This window comes from Myotis yumanensis, unplaced genomic scaffold (genome assembly GCF_028538775.1).
Source record: "Myotis yumanensis isolate MYYU_CA2020_CCGP unplaced genomic scaffold, mMyoYum1.0.hap1 SCAF_7, whole genome shotgun sequence".
Lineage (NCBI taxonomy): Eukaryota > Metazoa > Chordata > Mammalia > Chiroptera > Vespertilionidae > Myotis > Myotis yumanensis.
This window is the reverse complement of record NW_027223758.1, coordinates 82,163,066-82,190,073: the sequence shown is the minus strand read 5'-3', so window position 1 is coordinate 82,190,073 and position 27,008 is coordinate 82,163,066. Positions and strand designations below refer to the sequence as shown.

At 38.8% G+C, this 27,008-nt stretch overlaps 1 protein-coding gene across 6 annotated transcripts in view; it reads left to right on the top strand.

Moving 5' to 3' along the window:
• The window catches only part of PIAS2 (protein inhibitor of activated STAT 2), a 75,112-nt gene extending 50,187 nt beyond the window's left edge, over positions 1-24,925 (top strand). For 2 of the 6 annotated variants that reach the window (XM_070421101.1, XM_070421103.1), the window contains 3 exons: positions 9,207-9,346; positions 15,094-15,131; positions 17,939-24,925. In XM_070421101.1, the coding sequence (XP_070277202.1) occupies positions 9,207-9,346; positions 15,094-15,131; positions 17,939-18,121 (361 nt within the window). In that variant the 3' untranslated portion in view covers positions 18,122-24,925. Of the gene's footprint in view, positions 1-9,206; positions 9,347-11,338; positions 12,893-15,093; positions 15,132-17,938 lie in introns of those variants that run through there. The other 4 variants (XM_070421102.1, XM_070421104.1, XM_070421105.1 and 1 more) reach the window with 4 other exon arrangements.
• Positions 24,926-27,008: the final 2,083 nt, after the last annotated feature.

Below are 27,008 nucleotides of genomic sequence, written 5' to 3'. Positions count from 1 at the left end.
TTGCTTTAGGAGATATATTTGTAAACATATTGCTATGAGAGATGTCTGAGATTTTGCTGCCTATGGTTTCTTCTAAGATTTTTATGGTTTCATGACTTACATTTAAGTCTTTTAGCCATTTTGAGATTATTCTTGTGTATGGTGTAAGTTGGTGATCTAGTTTCACTTTTTTGCATGTATCTGTCCAATTTTCCCAACACCATTTATTGAAGAGACTCTCTTGACTCCATTGTATGTTCTTGCGTCCTTTGTCAAATATTAATTGAGCGTAATAGCTTGTGTTGGTTTCTGGGTTCTCTGTTCTGTTCCATTGATCTGTATGCCTGTTTTGTGCCAGTACTGGGCTATAATCAAACTTGAAATCTGGTATTTGATTCCCCCAACTTTGTTTTTCTTTTTCAAAATGGCTGCAGCTATTTGGGGTCTTTTTGGATTCCATATAAATTTTTGGAGTATTTGTTCTAGCTCTGTGAAATATGCCATTGGTATTTTAATAGGGATTGCATTGAATATGTAGATTGCTCTTGGGTAGGATGGACATTTTAACGATGCTGATTCTGCCAATCCATGAATACAGTAGTATATTTTTCCACTTGTTTATATCTTCTGTCTCTTTTTTCAACATCCTGTAGTTTTCCGAGTATAGGTCTTTTGCCTCCTTGGTTAAGTTTATTCTTAAGTGTCTTAATTTTTTGTTGCAATGGTAAATGGGATTGTTTGTTTAGTTTCTCTTTCTGAGAATTCATTATTGGTGTATAAAACAGCTATTGATTTTTGGGTGTTGATTTTGTATCCTGCTACATTGCCAAATTCATTTATTAAATCTTTTAGTTTCTTGGTGGACTCTTCAGGGTTTTCTATGTACATTATCATATCATCTGCAGATAATGAGAGTTTTACGTCCTCCTTTCCAATTTGGATGTCTTTTATTTCTTCTTGTCTAATCACTGTGGCTAGCACTTCCAGAACTATGTTGAATAAGAGTGGTGGAAGCGGACATCCCTGTCTTGTTCTTGTTCTTAGGGGAAATGCTTTTAATTTTTGCCCATTGAGTATGATGTTGGCTGTAAGTTTGTCATATATGGCCTTTATTATGTTGAGATATGTTCTCTCTATTCCCACTTTGTTGAGAGTTTCTATCCAAAATGGGTGTTGGATTTTGTTGAATGCTTTTTCTGCATCTATTGATATGATCGTGTGATTTTTGTCTTTCAATTTGTGTTGTATCACATATATTGATTTGCAAATATTGTACCAGCCTTGCATCTCTGGAATAAATCCCACTTGATCATGGTGTATGATCTTTTTAATATATTGCTGGATGCAATTTGCTAATATTTTGTCGAGGATTTTAGCATCTATGTTCCTCAAAGCCAGGGCCTGAGGGAAGCCGGCCGGGGTCCTGGGTGTCTGCGGGTGGCCGGAGGGAGGGAAGCCCGGGTCTCAGGTGCCAGAGGAGAGTCGGCGCTGGCAGCCCAGGGGAAGGAAGGCCTACTCTTGCACGAATTTTTGTGCATTGGGCCTCTAGTATACATATAAAAGCCTAAGCTACTGAACGACCAAATGACTGATCGCTATGATGTGCACTGACCACCAGGGGGGAGATGCTCAATGCAGGAGCTGCCCCCTGTTGGTCAGTGTGCTCCCACAGCCAACCTCCTGCAGCCAGCCAACCTCCTGTGGTCCCTCCCCCTGGCCAGCCAGCCAACCTCCTGCAGCCCCAATCAGCCCTGAGGAACACCACCTGTGCACGAATTCGTGCACCGGGCCTCTAGTATGCAATAATTAGATGTGACCATGGTGACTGTGTTGGGATGTTGATCTGACTCCTCTACAGATATAAGTAAAGGGGTGGGGGAGGAAAGTGAGTTTTGTTGTTTCCTGTACATCTAATCCAAATTGAATGGTTAATTCAGGATCAAGACAAAATAAAATCTCCATTGTGTGATATCAAAAGAAGAGAAGGGGAAGCAGGAGGAAAGCATGTTATTTATTCATTTTTGAGACTAACTCAGTTGCCAGCAGTCATATATGTACTCTCAGTAATGCTTCATTTTGCAGTGATATCTATATTATTGATAAACTAAAGAATAACACCTAGACAGGAGCCTCATGTCATAATGCAAATTAGTTTTAGGGGATTCAAGTGTTTAAATCAGTTATTATTTAGTGGGTTGAGATCTAAATAGAGACTATGAAATAGTTTTGTTAGTTGTTTGTAGAGTATGAAGAGTGTCATGCAACTCTGTCATCATTTATTGTTAACTGATATTTAATAATCTGAGCAATAAGAGGAAGTGTTTCAAACAAGAGAAAGGACATCATCTAGAGGTCCTACTTGACATCTTAGTTTAGCTTTGTGACCATGGTTCTACCTTAAATTTCTATCGATTTTATTTTCTTTGTCTTTGTTGTGGTCCCTTCCAGCTACAGAATTCTCAGCCTCTCATTAAACTTACAGTTTTCTAACAGCACTGTGGGATGTTAACCTAATGTCCCATGTCCCAGTCATTTCCCCTTTATTTAATAAAGTTTTATTTTTCAAAATGTACAGTTGTTGGGACCTGTTTTTTTTTTTTTTTTTTAATCTTTATTGTTCAGATTATTACATTTGTTCCTCTTTTTTCCCCCCATAACTCCCCTCCTTCCAGCTCCCACCCCACCCTCCACCCTCACTCCCCACCCACTGTGTTCATCCATAGGTGCATGATTTTAGTCCAGTCACTTCCCGCATCTCCCACACCCCTTTTCCCCCCAAGAATAGTCATTCTATTCCCTTTCTATGTCCCTGATTCTATTATAATCACCAGTTCATTCTGTACATCAGGTTATTTATTCACTTGATTCTTAGATTCATTTGTTGATAGATGCATGTTTGTTGTTCATAATTTGTATCTTTACCTTTTTCTTCTTCTTCCTCTTCTTAAAGGATACCTTTCAGCATTTCATATAATACTGGTTTGGTGGTGATGAACTCCTTTAGCTTTTCCTTATCTGTGAAGCTCTTTATCTGACCTTCAATTCTGAATGATAGCTTTGCTGGATAAAGTAATCTTGGTTGTAGGTTCTTGGTATTCAGCACTTTGAATATTTCTTGCCATTCCCTTCTGGCCTGCAAAGTTTCTGTTGAGAAATCAGCTGACAGTCGTATGGGTATTCCCTTGTAGGTAATTGAGCCTCTTTCTCTTGCTGCTTTTAAGATTTTCTCTTTGTCTTTTGCTCTTGGCATTTTAATGATGATGTGTCTTGGTGTGGTCCTCTTTGGATTCCTTTTGTTTGGGGTTCTCTGCGCTTCTTGGACCTGTAAGTCCATTTCTTTCTCCAGATGGGGGAAGTTTTCTGCCATTATTTCTTGAAATAGGTTTTCAATATCTTGCTGTCTCTCATCTTCTGGCACTCCAATAATTCTGATATTAGTCCGCTTAAAGCTGTCCCAGAGGCTCCTTACACTATCTTCACACTTTCGGATTCTTTTTTCATTTTGCTTTTCCAATTGGGTGTTTTTTGTCGAGTCTTTGGTTTGATTCTTGTGCTCCTCTGGTCTGCTATTGGGTCTAATATTCTTTATTTCAGTCCGTGTATGCTTACTTTCTAATTTCTTTATCGTAGCATCGAGGGTCTCATTAGTTTTCGTGAGGCTCTGCACAAATTTATGGCAAGCCCTCAAAATTGCGATTCTTAGCTCCATATCCTCCATTTCTATCATGTTTTTTTGTCTCTGCATCTTTTATGCTTTCTTGGTGTACCCCCTTGTGGTCTCTGTGCGCAGTCTTGTTCTAGCCAAGCCTTAATTGTTGTAGTTAACACTAGAGGGATTTGACCACCAGGCCGACTGGCTGTAGGAATCAGCTGTATGGAAAACGTCTGCCTTCTGGGGAGGCGCTAATCCAGCCTTTGCCTGAGGCGATCGGCAAATGGCTGTGCGCAGGGTTTGGGCGGGGCGGGCTCAACAGGGCGGGCGGAGGGAGCAGTTATGACCGCTCTCAGTCCCGTTCCCAGAGGCTCTGCTTCTCAGAACCCCGGCAGCCGCTGCAAACCTCGGAGAGAAAGCTGCCCTCAGGTTCCAACTGATGCCGGATAATCCCGCTTCTCCCGTTTGAGTCTGGGTCCCTAGAGACTCGCCCGGATCTGGAGCCCAGAGTCTGAGACTCACTCCCGACCGAAAACGACAACCGTGCCCTCAGCCACCAGCCCGCTTTGTGCGCGCACCTCGGTACCTTTGTATTTTCCACACTCTGACGCCTCTGAGCCTCGGTTTGCTGTTCTCTTTCCTTCTAGTTGTAGAGTCTCTCTTCAGCCAGCCTTCCTGTGGTTCTGGGTGATGTCCGTTCCGTCTTTTAGTTGTATTTTTGAAATGGTTGTTTGCGGCAGCGGTCTCCGGTGTTTACCTACGCCGCCATCTTGGTCTCCTCCGGGACCTGTTTCTGAATCTTTAATAGCAGCTGGGCGTGAGGGGCCCCCATCCTTGGTATTTCTAGTGTAAATTACTTGAACTTTGTGCTTTGAAACCAACATAATAAGTATTTTACTGAGGAGCTCCCGAAGGGGTGCCCTGGCCAGGGAACTGCCAATGTTCAGTCTTTCATAGACAACAGCTGGGCGTATGAGCTTATAGTTGAGAACTTGCAGTTTATCATAAGTGTTTTTGTCAAGACTAGGTTATTATGCTTGTCCCAAACTTTGCCTTTGGACCAGTTCTTTTTGGCTTTGCCCCCAGTTTGTTCACTGGGTCTTTGTCTTTCTTGGTCGATGGCACCTTTCTTGTCATCCTTGGGTGACATCATGGAGCTCAGAGAGCAGCTGCTACCACTGTAGCCTCACTGACATGTCGAACAAAAAGCTGGCCACTATTAGCCCATAGGGTCCATAATATTGCTTAGTTTCTTCTGTACATTAAAGATGTTTTTCTTCTGAAGTTCTGTTTACCCTGAGCAAAGAAAAACTGAGGGGTAAATAGGAAGAAGTCAAAATTATCTCTCTTTATTCCTGAACTTAAAAAAATTTATACTGCTTCTTAAAATAATAGTTAAAATTATATATACATATTGTGTGTATGTATATATATAATACCAATTATAAAGTGTTGCTTAAGTGTGTTTAATTTCAAACTCATAACCCCCCTTAGAAAGATAGATTGTATCACGGTAGGCAACATTTTATTTCTGGCTATTATATCTTATACATCTTGAGTAGTCATCTTTTTAAATTTCTGATTGCTGCCTATTGTCATCAGGTTGGCAGGCTTTAGGATTGGCTTTCTTTGCTTAGGTGATCCCCAGATAAGAGTGTTAATAATTGCCCTAGCTCCGTGGTCGGCAAACCTCGCCTCGAGAGCCACATGTAGCTTTTTGGCCCCTTGAGTATGGCTCTTCCACAAGATACCATGTGGGGGCACGCACATACAGTGCGATTGAAACTTCATGGCCCATGCGCAGAAGTCGGTATTTTGTGGAAGAGCCGGTATTTTGTGGAAGAGCCACACTCAAGGGGCCAAAGAGCCGCATGTGGCTCGCGAGCCACAGTTTGCCGACCACTGCGCTGATTTGGCTCAGTAGATAGAGCATCAGCCTTCGGACTGAAGCATCCTAGGTTCAATTCCAGTCAAGGGCACATGCCCGGGTTGTGGACTCAAACCCCAGTAAGGGGTATGCAGGAGGCAGCCCATCAATGATTCTCATCATTGATGTTTCTCTCTCTCTCTCTCCCTCTCCCTTCCTCTCTGAAATCAATAAAAATATATTGATTTTTTTAAAAAAGAGTGCTAATAATTAGCACAACTCAAGCTAGAATGAAGGAATTCTGGTTGAACTATAGTAAGTAGCATCACTCATAAATTGCCCTGATTTAAATAAAATCTTAGGAGTCCTTTATTTTATTTCTAAATTTTAAAAAATTGAATTTATTGGAGTGACAATAACTTTATTGCAAAACCATACAGGTTTCAAGGGTATAGCTCAATAGAACATTATCATTGCCCCAAGCAAAGTCTCTGTCCCAATTTTCCCCCTCTTTCCCCACCTCCACTACCCTCCCATTCCCTTTCCCCTCTAACACCGCACTGTTGTCTGTGTCTGTGTGTTCTATGTATATGTTTTTTGGTTAAGCCCTTCACCTTCTTTCATCCAATCCCATCCTCTCTGACAACTGTCAGTCTGTGCCATGTATCCATGCCTTTGTTTCTATTTTGTTTGTCAGTTTATTTTGTTCATTAGATTCCATATGTAAGTGTGATCATATGGTATTTGTCTTTCTATGACTGCTTTATTTCAGTTAGCATAATAATCTCCAGGTCCAACTATGCTGTCAAAAAAAAGTGTGATTTTCTTTCTTTTTTTTCAATTAAATCTTTATTGTTCAGATTATTACAGTTGTTCCTCTTTTTTCCACCCATAGCTCTCCTCCACCCAGTTCCCACCCCACCCTCTGCCCTTACCCCTCCCACTGTCCTCATCCATAGGTGTATGATTTTGTCCAGTCTCTTCCTGCACCCCCACACCCCTTTCCCCCCAAGAATTTTCAGTCCACTCCCTTTCTATGCCCCTGGTTCTATTATATTCACCAGTTTACTCTGTTCATCAGATTTTTTATTCACTTGATTTTTAGATTCACTTGTTGATAGATATGTATTTGCTGTTCATAATTTTTATCTTTACCTTTTTCTTCTTCCTCTTCTTAAAGAATACCTTTCAGCATTTCATATAATACTGGTTTGGTGGTGATGAACTCCTTTAGCTTTTTCTTATCTGTGAAGCTCTTTATCTGACCTTCAATTCTGAATGATAGCTTTGCTGGATAAAGTAATCTTGGTTGTAGGTTCTTGCTATTTATCACTTTGAATATTTCTTGCCACTCTCTTCTGGCCTGCATAGTTTCTGTTGAGAAATCAGCTGACAGTCGTATGGGTACTCCCTTGTAGGTAACTGACTGTTTTTCTCTTGCTGCTTTTAAGATTCTCTCTTTGTCTTTTGCCCATGACATTTTAATTATGATGTGTCTTGGTGTGGTCCTCTTTGGATTCCTTTTGTTTGGGGTTCTCTGTGCATCCTGGACTTGTAAGTCTATTTCTTTCACCAGGTAGGGGAAGTTTTCTGTCATTATTTCTTCAAATAGGTTTTCAATATCTTGCTCTCTCTCATCTTCTGGTACCCCTATAACTCTGATGTTGGTACGTTTGAAGCTGTCCCAGAGGCTCCTTACACTATCTTCATATTTTTGGATTCTTTTTTCTTTTTGCTTTTCTGGTTGGGTATTTTTTGCTTCTTCGTATTTCAAATCTTTGACTTGATTCTTGGGATCCTCTTGTCTGCTGTTGGATCTCTGTATATTATTCTTTATTTCAGTCAGTGTATGCTTAATTTCTAGTTGGTCTTTTTTTCATATCCTCTAGGGTCTCACTAAATTTATTGGCGGTTTCTAGAAAATTATTTAAAAACCTTAAAAGTGTGGTTTTGAACTCTATATCCAGTAGTTTGCTTTCCTACATTTCTGTCATTTGTGACCTGTTTCTTTGTCTCCGAATTTTTTATGCTTCCCTGTGTTGGTAGAGTGGCTTTGTGTGCTAGGTGTCCTATAGGGCCCAGTGGCTCAGCCTCCCCAATTACCTGAGGTAGACACTCTTGGTGCACCCCTTTGTGGGCTTTGTGCACAGTCTTGTTGTAGTTAAGCCTTGATTGTTGTACGTATCACTGGGAGGAATTGACCTCCAGGCCAATTGTCTGTGAGAATCAGCTGTGTCTACGGTGGGAGAACTTCTGTGCTGAAGACACCCTTATGGGGCAAGACTTACTTCAGTGAGGCTTTGGTGCTCATTGAGTCTGCCCCCTGAGTGTGTCCCTTATGGATCTGAGGAGTTGTAATCTAGATGGTTCCACTCTGACCACTGGGTACACTGGCTCTTGGATCTAAGGAGTTGCTAATTTAGCCTCTGCCTGAGGCTACCCAGCAGGAGCTACAGAGAGATCTGCAGATTCCCCTTCCTTGTTTGGGGTTTGGAGGTGCCCAGATGAGGCCCAGCTGTGAAGCAATGCAAGCTGCTGTGGGGCCTTGGGCCTTCTCTTGGAAGTTCTGGGTCTGTCTGGCCCAGCTGCAGTTTGTTAGGTAATTTTCAGATTGCAAAGGGCCAGGGCATTCATATGCAAAAGCCTCTGCCTCAGCTTGGGTGGGGTAGGGTCTCAGGGAATCAACAGGGTGGAGCAAACTGCTATGGCTGATCCTCAGTCCTACCCTAAGAGGCCCCGAGTCTCAGTGTCCCGGTAATCACTGCAAGCACCTCTGAGAGAAAGCCGCCCTGGAGTTCTGAGTTCTGCCCACTGCCAGACAGTCCAGTTTCTGCCCGTATGAGTCTGGGTTCCTAGAGACTTCCCGGAACTGGAGTTCAGAGCAGTCGGGGGCTTGTGACTCCCTCCCGATTCAAAAAGACAGCCGCGTCCTCAGTTGCTAGCCCTTGCTGCGTGCGCCTCCGTACCTCTGCACTTTACTTCCGCACCTCCTCTGAGTCTCAGTGTGCTTTTCTCTTTCCTTCTAGTTGTAGAATTTCCACTCAGCCAGCCTTCCTGTAGTTCTGGATGATGTCCGTCTTGTCTTTTAGTTGTATTTTTGTAGTTGTTGTGGGAGGCAGCAATTTCCGGTGTTTACTTATGCCGCTATCTTGGTTCCTCTCTCTTTTTTTTCTTTACGGCTGAGTAATATTCATTGTATAAATATATCACAGCTTTTTTGACCAGTCATCTACTGATGGGCATTTGAGCTATTTCCAGATCTTGGGTTTGTGAATAATACTGCTACGAACATAGGGGTGCATGCTAGTATATTCTTTCGAATTAGTGTTTCGGCATTTTTAGGGTATATTCTTTTTTTATAGATAAGACTACTAATATCCACATGTGTTACCTACATTAATAAAAGCATATGCAAAGTATATTTCTACTTGTGAATGAACATTTTATGTATTACTCCAGCACTGTACATTATGTTTTAATGTTGACTTGCTCTTATATCACAGCTGCTGAGAACCATATACATGCATGTTAAAATGTAGACTGTTAATGAAAGAGGAGAGTAGAGTGTAGTGCTGTGTAGTGAGTAGCTGCCATATAGTCGTGCTGAAACTTAGTGAATTTACAACTGAGAATGTGCAGTAGTACAGCCCTTCTGTCCTGTGAACTAACAGCCAGATTGTTTATAATTTCCCATGCTATTTAAAACAGGGTTCTCATGTATCAGCCGTCTTCTGTAAGGGTGCCCAGTGTGACTTCCGTTGATCCTGCTGCTATTCCGCCTTCATTAACAGACTACTCAGTACCATTCCACCACACGCCAATATCAAGCATGTCATCAGATTTGCCAGGTATGTGAAGATTTATTTTTGTTTGTTTCTTATTAAGTCTTATCATTTATTTTTAATCTTAACCTGTGGAGCAAATAGAGTTTTAAAAATGTAAATAGAAATGCTAAGGAAATTTGAAAACTTCATATAAAGGTCATGTCTGTTTTAATATATGATATTCATTTCCTATCATCTTAACTACAGAGCAATCTATAGATTCCTAATAATAGGAAAGACAGTAGGATAGTATGAAATGTTTATAGATTTTATTTTCTTTCAGAGAAGATTTGTACTCAGAGGTTTTCCTTAGCTTATTTATTATGCAAGCCTATAGGTTAGGGAGAGAGTATTTTCTCATACTCTTCTTGGTAGTCCATCACAACTTGGGGTGTTGCCAACAGCTTTACCTTGTGATTTTCCCCCGTAAAAATAGGATCTACCTGTCTCCCTAGAGCACTACTTAATATCTGAAGACATATTTTATATATATATATATATACTTAATATCTGAAGACATATTTTATATATATATATTTTTAAATGTTGAGATATATATATATATATATATATATCTCAACATTTAAAAATTCAAGGTTATTTGAATTACCTTAGTACCAAGACCTGTGCAACCAAGGCCGTATTATACATTTAAACTCTGCCCTTCTCCCCTCTCTGTATAGCCAGTGTTTTTACAGACATTTTTGATCTATCAAATGTGAGCAAGTTAGAACCAGTACCTCTTAATATTCATGACTTCCCTTCTTTCTAAAGGGTGCTTTTAGTGGAATACAATTCCCTCTTCCAATTAATTAATTTTCCCCACCAGATTTCTGAAGTTAATTTTAACACTCTTAGGGATGTCTTTATTGTAAGAACAATATATATTCTATTGGGCAAAATTTGTGTTGTTTGAAACAGTTGATGGTTTTGTTATCTGGCCAATTCAAATACAATTTAATGGAAAAGAATAGACTAAAAATACTATCCATCAAAAAAATTGTAAATACCTTTTCTTAAATATGTTTAGTACTTTGGGAATTGGTATTTAAATATGTTTAGTCCATGTGTACTTTGGGAATTGGTATTTTAAAAAATTGTTTGCAAACCCAGCCATGACCAGTTATAAAGTATTTTTTGTATCCAAAGCTCGATGCTAAGGTATAGGTGAGGTTTCATGGTCCATAAGAAATACACTCAGAGAGTCTTAATTTCTAACTGTTATGCTTTGCTCTAACTTTGGCTAGATTTAAGTGAAGTTGAAGAGTGTCCACATGTCATCTTAGTATATGTTATAAACAAACATTTTTTAAGGATTTGTTTCCTAAAGACTTTGAATTAAGAATTGATCTGGAAAAAAGATGATAAAATTTCATTTACTAAAGTGATTCTGGCCATTTAGCAGTAGAATAGACACAACTTACAAATCACTTGCTCTGTTTTCAAATTATGTGATTCTCAATGAATTTTTAACTTTAGAGAATTTACAGTTTTTCAAAATTTGGGTATAAATTGAGACTATTTTATAAAATGTGCAGATAAAAATGCAGTAAAATATGTTAACTGTATATTTCATAAAATACACTTCAAGCCTGGTATTAAGGAACTAAGACTAATATTCAGGCCAATATAAAACCAATATGGTAATACTGGTTATTAAAATGTTGAAATGCTTTTTACAAGTTGATAAACTGAATAGAATAGGGTCTATTGTACTTTACAAGAATTAACAGTTTTATCATCATCTGTGAATCATGTAGCAATTACTACATCTAAATAGCTTAGTTTTTACTTTGGTTTTATTGTTAGTATGCTCTTTTATAATTAGTAGTTACTTTACTTTTATTTTTGTGCATAAATTTTATGTAATTAGTCATACTATACAGAGTTGATATTTATAAATTTAATAATTTATAATAAAATATTAAATAGAACACCAAGAATAGAGATAACATTTTAATACATTTCTTAACATTCTTTTTAAACATCATAAACATGAATCTTCTGAATCTGCAGGGGAACAAAGAAGAAATGATATTAATAATGAACTGCAGCTTGGAACATCTTCTGATACTGTGCAACAGTGAATTCAAAATAAAACATAATTTGTATTTATGGAATGGAAAACACCTTGATTATTTCAAGAAAAAATATGACTGCCTTATTACTAGTGACATATTGTCAGGTGTGAATGGTGCTCAAAAGTTGTGTTATTAAAATTTGGAAGTGCTAAACATTTACATATTTAATCATGTAGCAACCATGTTTGGTTAAAGTTCATGGCTCAAGTAAGGAAGATGTTATTCTTAGTAAGACATGTAGAGTCAGTTTCACATAAAGACACATTTAAAATCTAAAAGCAACAATTTTAACCATTAATAGAACAAACATTTAGAATGTACCATGAGAATTTTTAACCTGCTTTTTAGTTAAAAATAATTGAGCACATTTTCAACCTTGAAATACTTAGGAGGGCATAAATATATATTAATATAACCTATTGTTTCAATTGAAAATTATGGTGAAATAAGAAAACAGCATTTTGCTAAATTTATAAAATAAGGAAGTAACAATCACTATTTATGAAACTTCAACTATTTCATATGAGTTTTAATAGTCTACTTAAAATATAAAATGCAAGACTTTGATAATGCAGTTTATTGGAAGGAATAACATCTGAAATACTATATCAAATTTTAGAGATGGTGTTTTAGAAAAAATGGTTTCATGGAGAAATATTTACATTAGAACATTATTGGATTTTGTATAGACAGCATCTGTATAATGCTGGGGAGACAGCCTAGAATTTCAACCAAGAGCTTAGAAAAATGTGTGGGTATTTTACTATCTATAATAATAAAATCATAATATGCTAATTAGATTGGACATCCTTCTGGACGTCTTTCCTTGTGAACAAAGCCTCAGCGGGGGTGGGGAGGTTGCAGGGGGCTGAGGCAGAGGCCCCCCGGCTGCGGCGGCGGGCAGGGGCCAGGGCCAAGGGTCTTGAACGAATTTCGTGCATTGGGCCTCTAGTGCATTATATAAGTCACCATATTCATTGATCCGTGGATGAGGTGTCAAAAGATATAGATCAAGTGAATCTCTTAAATCACATGAAACAGTAAAGAATTACAATATATCAAAGAGCTGAAATAATGATAATAGGAAGTCTCTGCACCTCAGTGGACAGCCTTCAGTTCTGGAGCTGTAAAAAAAAGTCTGAAAATTACAAGTCTGTGTGTTTATTTAAATTGAAGTTATGAAATGGGACTAAACATTTAGAAAATGAGCATTTTTGGGTGATTGGCTTCAATACAAATATTCCAACAGAGATAGCAGTGCTTTCTTAGCTTTTTAAAAGTGTTTGTTATTCAAGTGGACTGAGTGATTAAAAAAACATTAAAAGTAATTGAACATACAAAATCCTATCTAATAAAAGAGCAATATGCAAATTGACCATCACTTCAACACAAAGATGGCTACCCCCATGTGGACACAAGATGGCTGGCAGGGGAGGGCAGTTAGGGGTGACCAGGCCTGCAGGGAAGGACAATTAGGGGCGACCAGGCTGGCAGGGGAGGGCAGTAAGGGGTGACCAGGCCGGCAGGGGAGGGCAGTTAGGGGCAATTGGGCCAGCAGGGGAGCAGTTAGGCGTCGTTCAGGTTGGCAGGGGAGTGGTTAGGGGGTGATCAGGCTGGCAGGCAGAAGCAGTCAGGGGTAATCAGGCAGGCAGGTAGGCAGGTGAGCAGTTGGGAGCCAGCAGTCCTGGATTGTGAGAGGGATGTCCCAGATTGGAGAGGGTGCAGACTGGGCTGAGGGACACACACACACACACACACACACACACACACCATGCACGAATTTCGTGCACCAGGCCTCTAGTCCTATATAATAAAAGCCTACTGTGCTAAGTGTCCAGTCGGCCATTCAACCAATCAAAGCGTAATATGCTAATGATATGCTAAGGCCGCTCGACTGCTCGCTATGATGTGCAGTGACCACTGGGAGCAGATGACTGGTTGACCAGTCACTATGATGTGCACTGACCACCAGGGGACATGCTCCAACTGGTAGGTTAGCTTGCTGCTGGGGTCCGGCCGATCGGTACTGAGCGAGATGGGCCGGACACTCCCTGGAGCCCTCCTGCCATCCCTCCCAAGCTGGCCAACCTTCTGCGTCTCTCCCTGGCCTCGATCATGCACCAGTGGGGTCCCTCAGTCTGGCCTGCACCTTCTCGCAATCTGGGCTGAGGGACCCCATCCCCTCTGAGTGCACAAATTTCATGCACCGGGCCTCTAGTTAATAAAAAGAAAATTGTTACACCATTTGAAGCAAGATAAAATTAAAATAATTAATTAAATGACATGCCAATAAAGTATTTTTGTGACTCAGTCAATAATGGAGATGTTGAATATATAAAACTCTTGGAAGGTATAAGAGTTAGACACATTTTGAATTGGTGTTCAACAGAAGCAGAGAAAGGATTTACTGAACAAGATCATTAATGTGAAAAGACTGCTTATGGAAAAACGTCACCTACTGAAGTTGGAATCGTTCGTTGTGATTCTCTTTGTCCATTGTTAGCGCAAACCCTACTGTGCCATATAGGTAGTGACAGACATACAAAATGAAAAATCATAATTTTTTTACATGCTTTATAAATGGAATGGTTTCTTTCAAATGATTGGTGCTATAGTTTCTATTACTTGATAAGCATTGTAAACATAGCTTATTTAGAGATTATAAGGGACTAACTATACTTAAAATGTTGGAGTTATAAATTATTCATTCTGCTTATTAAATATTTTAAAGATAATTTCTAATATTCTCTATTTTGAGTAACAGTCTAATATCAGACTTTACTCTGTATGATTGTTATTTAAGGTAACATTGAATGCCAGCAAATAAAAATGTATAAAATTGAATAGAAATTGACCTGTCTTAGTGACCTATACTTAGTATCTTTTTGTTGTTGTTATTTTGTTTGTTTTTAATGTTTTGGAATTTAGTCAAACAGGTACTCCAGGGGAACTGACTTGGAAGTTTATTGATAGACTTTTTAGGCCTGAAATTTTAAATTATTTATTGTTATAACTTTAATGCTTTGAAATGGTGTACTGGGCAACCTTTTTCACATTCCTGTTTCAAAAGCTTAGTTGGAGAATCTCACATCTTTGGTTTAGAAAATTGCATTGGCTTATAACCTTGACAAGTTTTAGCTTGTTAGTGAGCAGAAATTACCAAGGCTTGCTTTGTGCAGAGCATGGAACTGGAGTAATCCCTGGATGAGGTACTGCTTTTGATGTGGAAATAGGGAGACAGAGAGCACTTCATGAAATAGACATCTGTTTAAGAAGTGGTATTTTAGATGAAGTTCATTGTGATGTATTTCTGAAAAATAAATGTGAAGTATCTTAAGAGCTTAAGTATGTTTTTTTAATGGTTCGTATCCAGATCATTATCTCATCCATTTTTTTGCTTCTCGTTCTGTTAAGTGATGAAGCTAAGAAATGTTTGCTTTGACTAGTCCTACTTCTTCCTTTAAGTCTCTGGGAAGTGATTTTTCCAGATGTTTTGTTAGGGAATATGTTCATTTTGGAATTTTATACACATTAAATAGCACTGCTTCTGGTGTAGACCTTTCCTATCATGGAATGGTAAACAGTTAACCCCAAATGTTTTCTGGCTTGTGATGAATATAAAATGATTTTGGGAAATAATTCATGTCTCCAAAATATGAGACAACTATTAACAAAGCATTTTTGTTTTAGGTTTGGATTTTCTTTCCCTTATTCCAGTTGATCCCCAGGTATGTATCCTGAATTTAAGCAACTAATTTGTATTTGATTGTTGCTTATGTCATACTAACTAAAAATGACCAGTTGCATAAAATCAGGACAGTCAACTCTCAGTTACTTAAATTGATGCAAAGAAAGTACTATATAAATATTTCAGTTTTATTTGGAGAAATAAAGTTGCTGTTTTTCAATTTATGATATTTTTTGGTCTTGATATTTGAATTTGAAATTATATTTTATTTAGTTTAATAATCAGTTGGCATTATCAAGTATTTCAGTGATTAAAATGAGGGAAGCAGTGCTAGATTATTAGAAATTAAAATTTGACAGAAATTGTAAAACACTTGTTCTATACAGAGAAAATAGCTAAAACTGATTAAACTGCTTTGAATCATTATCTTGAGTCCTCCTTATTTTTAAAGGCAATCAGATTCAGACTTTGGGGATGCCCCAGCCTAAGTTGCTATAAATTATAAATTATTCCTGTTTTCTCTATCAGAGGTAAGAAATTCTAGTATCCCAGAGTCCCAACATGAAGACCTTGCAGTGAGCATGGACCCCATTGGCAGGCGTGTAGCAGAGGCAGAGGCAGAGCAGAGGAGGGAAAGGCATGGGGAAAGCCAGGGGCAAAGTGAAACAGACTTTGAAAGGTGTGTTGAGAGTAGGAAGGGAGTAGAGGAAGAACATGGACCACCACTTCCTAGGTGCTCAGAATCAGCTAACTACAGGTCTTGTATTGGCCTCCTGTTTGAATACTCTGTATCTGATCACACAAACAACACCGGAAATACTGGCCCAAGGTAATGTGCACAGAATGAAGAATTTCTTCTTCTCACCCTGAATTGACTTTATGACATCAATAAATTCTATCTACAACAAAAGTATACCTATATCTTTCTAGGACATTTATTCTTTGGGCTTAAAATATTACTGATTTTCTTTCTTTTTTTTTTTTTTTTATGTGAAGCATCCTTTTAAAATAAATTACCTTGGAACCTAGAGGATTCAGATTTCATAGTGCTATTTAGCCTGCTACTGTCAGGCTAACTTAATTGATAATGCAATAGAAGAGTTAGAGGTTGTGCCTTCAGTCTCCATGGAATCCTTAAGATTTGTTCTACTTTACCTCCATATTGCCCCATTATTTCTGTGCAGATATGTGCCAGTTACACATAAAGAATGGAGTTACAGGTAAATGCCTGCAACCCGAGTATAATAAATATTCAATGCATAGAGCCTATTGATAGCAGGACTGTAGTATCTAGCATTCATTTTATAAAGGAAGAAGAGTACCTTTTTACTACCACACAATCAAAAACTGCCTGAGAGGCAAAATAAAATAAAGATTCTGACCTTTTTTCTAGATTCCTTCCCCAATTTTGTTGGAAAGTAGGAAATGTATTTGCTTTTAAAGAAAGTTAATACTTGAGAGTTTAACTTTGTTTAGAACTCTTTAAGAACTATTCCTTTTCCTCTTTAACCAATATCCCTTGAATTTCCTGGTGCATGACATTCATTTTATTCATGATCCAAGACAGTTATCCATCCTAAACATTAAATTACTTTTTTTGAAAGGCAGCTGAATTTAGTTCTTCCCACTGACTAGCAGCTCAAACCTGGGGCTTTTCCCCTTATCATTTTGCAGATCACGTAATCTAAACAACCTCAGTTTTAAATTCTTCTCTGTAACTTAGTATCTCCAATGATAGCTGACTATAGAAGTGATAAGATTGATCAGATACCCTTTCATACAGTCTGAAGATAAAATATTTCTCACATAAAACATTCTATAGCGATATAAAAATAAAGCTTTTAGTCTTTCCTCTCTCTCTCTTGATCAATACTAGAGTGTTAAACTCAGGTTTGAATTTAAGAATCAGAAACCAAGCTGGTAAGGAAACAAAATGTGAACTCTTGGAGAGGGGTGTCAAGGAAGCATCACAAGAAAAATTACATTAGATTAGATCTTTAAGATTTATTCCAAAATTTTGTGATTACATGAGATAGTTCTATGTTCTGGGCATCCCTTGCTGGTTAGCTACCATGTTGTCTCTGAATGCTGCCCTTGCAATTACACAGGTATTGTTACATGTATGTACAGAGGAGTCAAATGCCACTCTTTAGTTGGTTAGTTTTTTGTTTTTATATATATGTTTTTTTATTGATTTCAGAGAGGAAGGGAGAGAGATATATAATCATTAATGATGAGAGAGAATAATTGGCTGCCTCCTGCAGGCCCCTAGTGGGGATTGTGCGATGATCAGAATCCAACCGTGACCTCCTGGTTCATAGGTTGACACTCAATATGGAGCCACGTTGGCTGGGCTAGTTGATCAATTTTAACATTATTCCTAACCTGTCTGATTGATAATAAATTTTGAAAGAATTATTGAATTTTGAAATAGCATTTTTGCTCACTACCATTAAAAATAAGTACTATCATTTTGCAGTGTGATTTAAATCTGGTGTAAACACATGTAGTGAGAGATCTTTTTGAGGTTAATTTTGAGTCATGATTGTGAGGCCCATATTCACTATTAAATATTGTTGACGTTTTTGTAATTGCACCTATATATTTGGTCAGCAAACAAATTCTGCAGATTTTGAGAATCAAGAATATATGCTACATTCTCTAAGTAATAAAAAATATCTAAATTCATGCCATCTTTCATCCAAAGACCTGGAGTTTTGAAAAAAATTTTAAATCCCATTGGGATTAAAATATGTGGCTCTCACTTGTACATATCTAACAATTTCTAGTCTATTTATTTGAAATGAATGTAGCCTCTTCCTCATCAGCATCATTGTTTGTTTCAAGCAGTACTGTCCTCCTATGTTTTTGGATAGTCTCACCTCACCCTTAACAGCAAGCAGTACGTCTGTTACCACCACCAGCCCCCATGAAAGCAATACTCACGTTAGCTCATCCAGCAGCAGGAGTGAGACAGGGGTCATAACCAGCAGTGGAAGGAACATTCCTGACATCATCTCATTGGACTAAAGGAGGACTTGCTCGATTCTAGGAATCACTCATCAAAACTGCTCTTTCTTGGATCTCTGGTCCGTGGAAGCTATTTTTTTTATAACAGTTACTTTGATATTTATTGAAACGTCAAATGGATTCTTTTGCTTTCTGAAAGACGAACACAGATGACTGTGGCAAGAACCAAACGACACACATGATTTTCTTATTCATGCTGTACTCTGAGCATCAGATGCGTCAGCCATAACTTTGTCTTCTTGGGAGACGGATTTCAGTTTCATGTTACTGGATGGATTCTACAAATCAGTTAATCATTTCTTGTAATAAACAGCAATAAAATTATGTGAATGTGCAAGTAAACTTTTTTCTAATTAAAAAGGATGTAATCAATGATTTTAAAAGGACAGCAACTTTTGTTTAACCTGATGTGAAGGAAAAATATATGGAAAGAAGTTACGTTTGCCAAATGAGTTGTTTCCACGCAGATTTGTTCTATTTCGTTGAACTGATGAAGTCTTGATAAGTGGCCAAAGCGTGGGTTCCACTTTTCTTCCTAATTCCATCAAAGGAAAATGGCCTTTGTGTCATACATTTTCCCCTGGTTGTCATTTACATTTGAGGTTATTTGCTACTGAATGCAGAGAGAAGTTCTAGGATCTGGCTGTTCTTTATTGGCGAGTATGTCGAAGAACACTACACAGATTCTACCCTGATGTAATATGTGTTATTTTTGGTAATTTTATAATCTCATTCTAGAGATTTATGTAAATTCGGGGCTTGCCTTCTCAAAAAAAAAAAAAAATGCTATGCAGCCATTGAAGGAAATGTTTTTGGAGTAAGGTGGCTGGAATGTTAGAATTTTGTTCTTATTGTCCAGAATCATTGAGAGCTTAGAGGCAATAGAAGAATGGATTTAGGGCAGCTTGGGAATAACAAAGTTTAATTTGTTCCTAAGAACTTCTTTTGCTCATTTACTTTATAGAATAATATTCAAATCTTGTTGAAACTTTTCAGATTTTAGTGACACTGACCAAGAAAATATGTTTTAGATCTCTGATCATTTTTAAAGAAAAAGCAAATAGCAAGAGATAGGGGTGGTATCAGATTTCCTTTTTATTTTTATTTTTTAAAGAGAAATCTTTCCTGAGACCACAGAAGACCTGAACCCCACTTTAAAAACCACTCTACTTTCTTTTGCTTTATTTGGCTTCCTAAATAATTTTAGAATTCTCAAGGAGTTAATACTTTCCCAATGTTTAGCTTTCTCTGCTTAAGCTATCTCTACTTTACAGATAAACTCTTTTTTAAAAATGGGTAATCTGATTCTCAAGCTGAGTGCCCAGATGAAAAGCACTGAGTTCAGTGAGAACGGGGACGCATGACTTGGGGTTGGTGCAGCTCACGGAGCTGACTTGGCAGTGCTTGGTTTTTACACCTTCTCAAGTTTTCATGGCCTCTGTACACCTTTTGTGCTGATATAAGATCATGTGATTTTCTGTGTCATCCCTTCTTTGGCTACATCATCCCCTTAATGTATTACCCTTTTTGGAGAGCTGCTTATTATTAAAAGCGTGGAAAAGAAACTTCCTGCAGTAGTTGTGCCATAGTTGCTAGTTCTATCTTGTCATTAGATTTCAATCCATGTTACAGTCCTTTGGTCCAGATACAGAATATCTTCATAGTAAAGTTTTATGTTGCTGCTTTAAATACAGATGCGATTTCTGTTAACTCTGTAATCGGATAGAAAAAGTAACCTGATTTGTGTGGTATAATTTGTCAATAAAGAAATGATGTATATTTGTTATCATTTTGTTACCCTTTAGATTCTCAGCGACTCCCCTTCCCAATTTAATCAACGGAGTTTTATAAGGTCAATTAAAATGTGAATAGAAGTTAGTTTATTTACTTGTTTTTTATAATGGATACCTCTGCTTTTATAGTTGTGATCTGTTTCTTTTTTGATATTTTATGTGAATAGTTTTAGTGTGCCTTTTAGGTGCTTTCCACTGAAGTTACATATAAATTTTTAATTTATTTTGCGCAGGCATATTTAAAAATCACTATTAAGTTTATAATCTTAAAATTGGGACTTTTGAGTATACATCTTTGAAGGTGAGCACTTTTCTTTATGCATTTGGCCTTATGACAACTGCATGCTTATTAAGCCATTATCCTTTTTCATTGTGGTCACTAAATATTTTTACCAAGACCCTGACTTTTTTTGTTAATCCTCACTGGTGGATATTTCGTCCATTGATTTTAGAGATAATGGAAGGGAGGGGGGGAAAGGGAGAAAGGAGAGAGAGAGAGAAACATCGATGTGTGAGAGCCACATCAATCAGTTGCCTCCCACACGCACCCCAACCAGGGTGGGGAACCTACAACCCAGGTATGTGCCCTTGACCAGAATCAAATCTGGGACCCTTCCGTTCTTGGGCCAACACTCTAACTATTGAGCTACACTGGCCAGAGCAACCCTGTCTTTTTAGCAGTTGATTTTGCAAGCCCGGATTTTTTGTTTAACCAAGTATAATGCAGTTCTAGAGGAGATTGTCTTACCTGTTGCTTAGATGTCAGCCAGCTGGTGATTATGTGGAGTACCTTAAGGGAAGGATCTGCTGTTACTAGTCTCTTGCAAACACCTGCCAACCTATATTTTTATCTTTATTCCCATACAAATGTTAAGGGCTTGTCTTGCTTTGGTACCTCCTGGCAGTGTAATTGGTGCTGATAAAGCTTCACACTTGCAGTTCATTTACATTCAGTGACTTTCTGACCCTTAGATGAGCCACTTTAGGATTTCACTTCCATTTCTACACTGTATTTTTCTGTGTATAAGATGCTCTTTTTTTCTAAAATCGTTAGACTGAAAATTGAGGGTCGTCTTATGCACAGCAGTCAGCAGAGGAGAGCTGTGTGGGTGCTCAGCTGCCCATATCTTGTCAAACAGGCTTCCTCCAATCACGAGCCTTATTATTACTGACGTCAGCTGATGCCATAATTGGAGGTGGGGGTGGAGAGTGCACAGATGCAACAGGGACCTGAGCGTTCTGAGCCCATAAAGATGTCAAAAATAAAAAGATAAATACCAGTAAGCGATTGTTTTATTCTGCAAAATTTAAACAATGTAATCAGCTCTACAAAAGAGCATGGAAAAAGACAATTTGGACCTTCTCCCACTGAATATATGATCAGACAGTGGAGAAAACAGGAAGAACAAACACTTAAGATGCCAAAAAAGAAGGCCTTAAGAGGAAAACCAGCAAAATATTTAAAATATTGATTTCTTAATTTTGGGTTGGAAAATTATACACGGAAAAATATGGTAAATACCTGGCATCTGTCATAGGACAATTATGAAGGCCTAATGAAACAGTAGAGGTAAATTTAGGCTATGTGCCATTTATCTAAAGTGTTTCAGTAAAGCTAGAATGAAAATACCATGATTAGAGATTGTGAGTATAAATTAGTTCTGTAACTCTTGGTATAAAACAAGTTTCCTCAGCATCTTCAGGAATTTGAAGAAATGTAAGGTGTTGCATTTTGGGTGAAGTGTTCTACAGAGACTTATGACCTTGAAATTCAGATCTTTCAGATATTCTGCCTTCAGATCAATCTTGGACACTTGATTTAGTGACCAATTATCTGTGTTTCTTCTGCCAATAAAGTCTGTATTAGTTACATTTTGTCTTTTTTTTAAAAAGTTGATTTTTACAAATCATTAGTTTAATTCTCAGGTATGCTGTTCATTTCTTTCTAGCCCCCAATTAGTAAAAAAAGCATTTAACTCTTTTGGTGTTTTTTTTGGGGGGGTGGGGGTGAGGGGTGTATTTTCTTTTTAGTAAACACTTTTATTTTACTAATTTTTTCATGTCGAAAAATGTAGGGCAGTGTTCCATTTAAACTTGGGTTTGACATTGTATTTAGTGGCTCTGGATCCATGTGGTAGGAGCTCATTGATGATTCAATCTGATTTATTAACCATCTTTTTGCTACAGTTACACATAAACATGGTGAAAGTAGTGGAAAAGACTAAGAACTCTGCTTTTTAAAGAGTCTGATGCTACTGTCAAATAAATGACTGGTTTGTAAGTTTTTTTGTTGTTGCTAGGAACCACAGCAATTCCTAGCAGAAACAAGTAAAAATGCCCATTCTTCTTTCATGCTTGCCTGATTCAGTAATGTTTTTGTTTCTGTTTATATCAGTAATACATTCTCATTATGGAAAAGTTAGACAACAGAAAAGTATGAAGAAAAACGATTTCAACCTTTATTAATTGCATGATATTCCTTTGTATGGATGTGCCATGATTCCTATCACTTTTTCCCATTGGACATTTTAGATTGCATCTCATAATGTTACAGTTGAATGTCCTCGTGCACAAATTTTTCCTTAGGAAAAATTCCTACAGGTGAATTTCTGGGTCAAGGGTATAAACACTTTTGTAGTTCTTGCTTCATGTCACACCTTACCAAGTGGATATACTAATTTCCACCCCAACCCTGTGGTGTGAGAAGAGCTATCTGACTGTATTTTCCAAGAACATGCACGATTTATCTCTCTATCTGACTATTTTCCAAGAACATGCACGATTTATCTTTATGCAGGTATCTGAACTAAGACTCTGCCTTGCTGGCCTGGATGAGCTAGGCCAGCCGTGGGCAAACTACGGCCCGTTTGAAATGAATAAAACTTAAAAAAAAAAAGACCGTACCCTTTTATGTAATGATGTTTACTTTGAATTTATATTAGTTCACACAAACACTCCATCCATGCTTTTGTTCCGGCCCTCAGGTCCAGTTTAAGAACCCATTGTGGCCCTCAAGTCAAAAAGTTTGCCCACCCCTGAGCTAGGCTAACAGATTTTGGAGGTAATTAGCAGAGATTTTCCTGAGCTGTCTCAGCTTCAAATATATCTGACATGTTCCAGAAACACCTGTATGTAGATATCCCAGTGGTTTTTCACAGTTTTTTTTGTTGTTGTTTTTTTCACTGTGAAGTAGCCCATTGCCAGGGTACACTTTCCAGTCTTAGAAAATATTGACACTTTAAAAATATTGTGCCTAGGGCCAGCCCTTAGTAGCCTGCTCTTTTTTCCTCTTCCTGTAGGCTCCATTTTGGCCTTTCAGTAGGATCTCCTGAGCCAAAGGCAGTCCAACCCAAACTGGGAATGTGGTAAGGCTAAAACAACAGCTGGCCAAGCTTTGCCTGTTTTACTTTGTATTCTTTCATGTTTCCGATCAGATCTTGGTGTTCTAAGGGCAGCTGTGGGGAAAGAGAAACAGATTGCTATCAGGTATTTAAGGTGTGTTATTTTCTTGATTGGTATACCACATCCATTACTTCCCATCAGCTTTTTATTTCTGAGTGGCTTTTAAAGCTTACTTTAGAATCTCAAAGCTTAACTCTTTTAAATGAAGAAGAGTGTTGTGTTAGAAAATAGACCGTCCTCTTATTTTGGCCTTCATCAAACTACTCAACGAATGTTTATTCAGTATGTTTTGTAAGTGTATGTAGAGTACAGTAGTAGAAACCATCTGTTCGCAGACTGCAAAGGGCTTATAGTCAAGTTATCAAAAATCAATAATTCTTACCTAACACTGTGTTCAGAACTTTACAAAAAAGACTCATTCCTTACAATAGCACTTCAAAGGGAAGTGGTACTGTCCCTATTTTACAAATGAAGAAATGTGTTTAGGGATGTTTTGCGGTGGACTTGGGAGTCTGAAATAGATCAAACCCAAAAGCCCGCTCTCTGACAGAACTGAAATGGCATTAATTAGGTACACTACCTAGGAGACTGATATGAGAATCTGGACATAATTCTGAGAACTGATTTCAGACATGGCCACAGGAACAAGGAAGGGAGTGGATCTTGGAGCCATTTCAAAGGAATACTCAAGATTCAGTGTGAAATGGTCATGGGAGTAAGGGCTGAGCCCATTTCTCAAGCCTGAGCAACCAGGGTAATGGTGCTATTTACAGATCCAGGAGGCAGTTAGCATGGACATTCTCTGTAGGGGGGACGATGGTGAGTTTGATATTCACCATGAGGTTTCAGAAAGGAAGCACTCATTGTTTTTGCTGCTGTCTTTCAAGGAGTGCAGATTTCCCTTGTCCTCCATTTCATCTTCATTTGTCTTCATTCTGTGTATATTCTAGTCCCTCCCAATTGACCACCCATCCTCCTTCCTCCCTGAACCATGCTCAGTGGCATCTCAACCTTTTCATTTTTCTCTTCCCTGCCCTGCCATAACAAGTTTGGTTGTCACCTGAAGTGCTACCGTAGCTTGCAGCTCTCTCCAGTGTGGTCTATGCTCACATTCCACAGAGGTCAAGAGTTGGTACTTGCCTCCTTTTCTGTTATCATTTCTAAGAAACGAAAGGCCTTGTAAATCAGAAGTCAGTGAAGAGTTCTCAGTCATTAGCAGTGATGAGCATTTGTTGAGTTTGGTATCACTCTCTCCATTTTGTAAATGTGGAAATAGAATCTGACGGTAAGTGATATGCCTAAGGTCTAGCAGCTTGATGGTGGGGAGCCAGGCATCAAACCCAGCTTTTAACCACAAGACAGACCTTTCCTGATCAGTCTATCTAAAAAGTGGGTGTTTCCTGACAATCCTTATTGCATCACCCTGTTTCTGTCCTGTATGGCACTTGTTACAACTGGTGTTTATGTATTGGCTTATTGCGTACTGTGTGTTTTCCCTACCAGATTGTGAGCTCCATGAGGGCAGGGCTGATATTTTATTTCACTTGCATCCCAGAGCCTAACATGCTGCATAGTAGGTGCTCAATAAATACTTGTGAATGAAAAAAAATGGTGGGTAACTGTATTTGATGCTGTCTGTGGAAATCATTTAATATCTGAGTAGTAGGTGTTCACCCAGAGGAAGTACATGTTTGGGGCAGATGATAATGGTGAAAGGTGCTGGGAGCTGGGAGGAAGTCAGTGGACTGATCTGGACTCCAAGGTCTTACAGGGGCAAGAGCTGGGAATGTGTGCCTTGTGATGAAAATGGTTGAAAGTTGCTGGCTTCAAGGACATTTTAGCATTGCATGCATACATTGGAAAAGAAGAATATCTGAAATCAATAATCTAAGCTTTCACTTTAGGAAACTAGAAAAAAGGAAAAGTTAAAGCCAAAGTACATAGAAAAAGATAAAAAGTATACATGTACACAAATGCCCGTAGCAGCATTCTTCATAATAGCCAAAAGATGGAAACTGTCCAGATGTCTACCAATTGGTAGATGGATAAACAACATGTGGCACCCTAGCTGGTTTGGCTCAGTGGATAGAGCGTTGACCTGCGGACTGAAGGGTCCCAGGTTCGATTCCAGTCAAGGGCACATGCCTGTGTTGTGGGCTCGATCCCCAGTTGGGAGCGTGCAGGAGGCAGCTGATCAATGATTCTCATCATTGATGTTTCTATCTCTCCCTCTCTCTTCCTCTCTGAAATAAAAAAATACATTTTTTAAAAAAGCATGTGGTATGTGCATACAAAGGAATATGATTTGGTCATGAAAAGGATTAAAATACTGATATTTATATGTTTTAAAAATTGGCTAGGCCAGCCAGTGTGGCTCAGTGGCTGAGCATTGACCTATGAACCAGGAGGTCACAGTTCCATTCCCGGTCAGGCCATATTCTCTGGTTGCGGGCTTGATCCCCAGTGTGGAGCATGCAGGAGGCAGCCCATCAATGATTGTCTGTCATTGATGTTTCTGTCTGTCTCTCCCTTTCCCTTCCTCTCTGAAATCAATAAAAATATATTTAAAAATTCTTGGCTATCAAAGATATACTTTTAAAAGGTGACTCACAAGGCAGTGTAAACAGCTAAGCAGTGTGTTTAACACAGATGCAGAAATGGAATAGATGGCCATTCACAAACTCTGCTTGTGCCTTCTCGGGGGAGAGGGTTGAGGTAGAGGGAAGCAGACAAAGTAACAAGTCTCCGACTCAGGCTTGGCAGTAGGGATGATGCTTTCCTCACGAATGCTGCTCACCTAAGAACACCCAGGAGAGACTAGCAACGCATGTATTATATTGTAGCAGTTAGAGCCATTAGAAAAAACATGGCGGAAGTAGGTCAATCTGAAACCAACATTTGCCATAGAAGGCCTCACCCTGCGCCCCAGCGCAAACGTGGGCATCCTCAGAGATGAGACCACAGCCCCCACCACTGTCCCCACCCTGAAGGCTCTGATGACACTAGGATAACATTTAGGCAGCATCGTAGCTTAAAAGTACTTTTAGTTTTATATGCTGTTACTCTCGCATCAGAGAACGACTTACAAAGTTTATGGGAAGAAAGATACCTTACAATCTAAAGTGGCCATTCTCACCCTTAGCGCCACATTGGAAATACTGGGGGAGTTTTAAAAAGTGTAATGCCCAAGACACCTCCCAGGCCAGTCAGAATTCAGGGGCCAGGAGCCAAGCGCAGCAGTGGCCGCACACACAGCTGCTTTCTCTGATGTCCGCCTGGGTCTTGGCCTTTGGAGATCCTCAGCATCACTGCCCAGGAGCAGCTGGCTCCCCGGGGGTGGGCAGAGTGTGTGTGGGGGGTAGGGTGGGGGGGGGTGGAGGGAGTGGATCAGAAGAGTTTTTTGGTGATAGAGGCTTAATGAAGCAGGAACTCGGCCTGAAGCTCAGCTGCCCAAAACTGCCTGAATTTACGGTAGAAAGGAACGCAATGATAGTGAGTGCTGTATTTTATCTTGGCACAGCAGCAGACCCAAAATCATGGATAGAGGGAGAGAAAGGTTCCCATTCAGAGCCTACCTCCTTCAAGAATTTGGCGATTTCTCGTTTGTCTCCCTGTCAAGGAACATTTCATAATTCAGAGCAGCTGTTTCCCTGCTATCTGCTAAGCCACCTTCACTGTTTGCCAAATTTCTG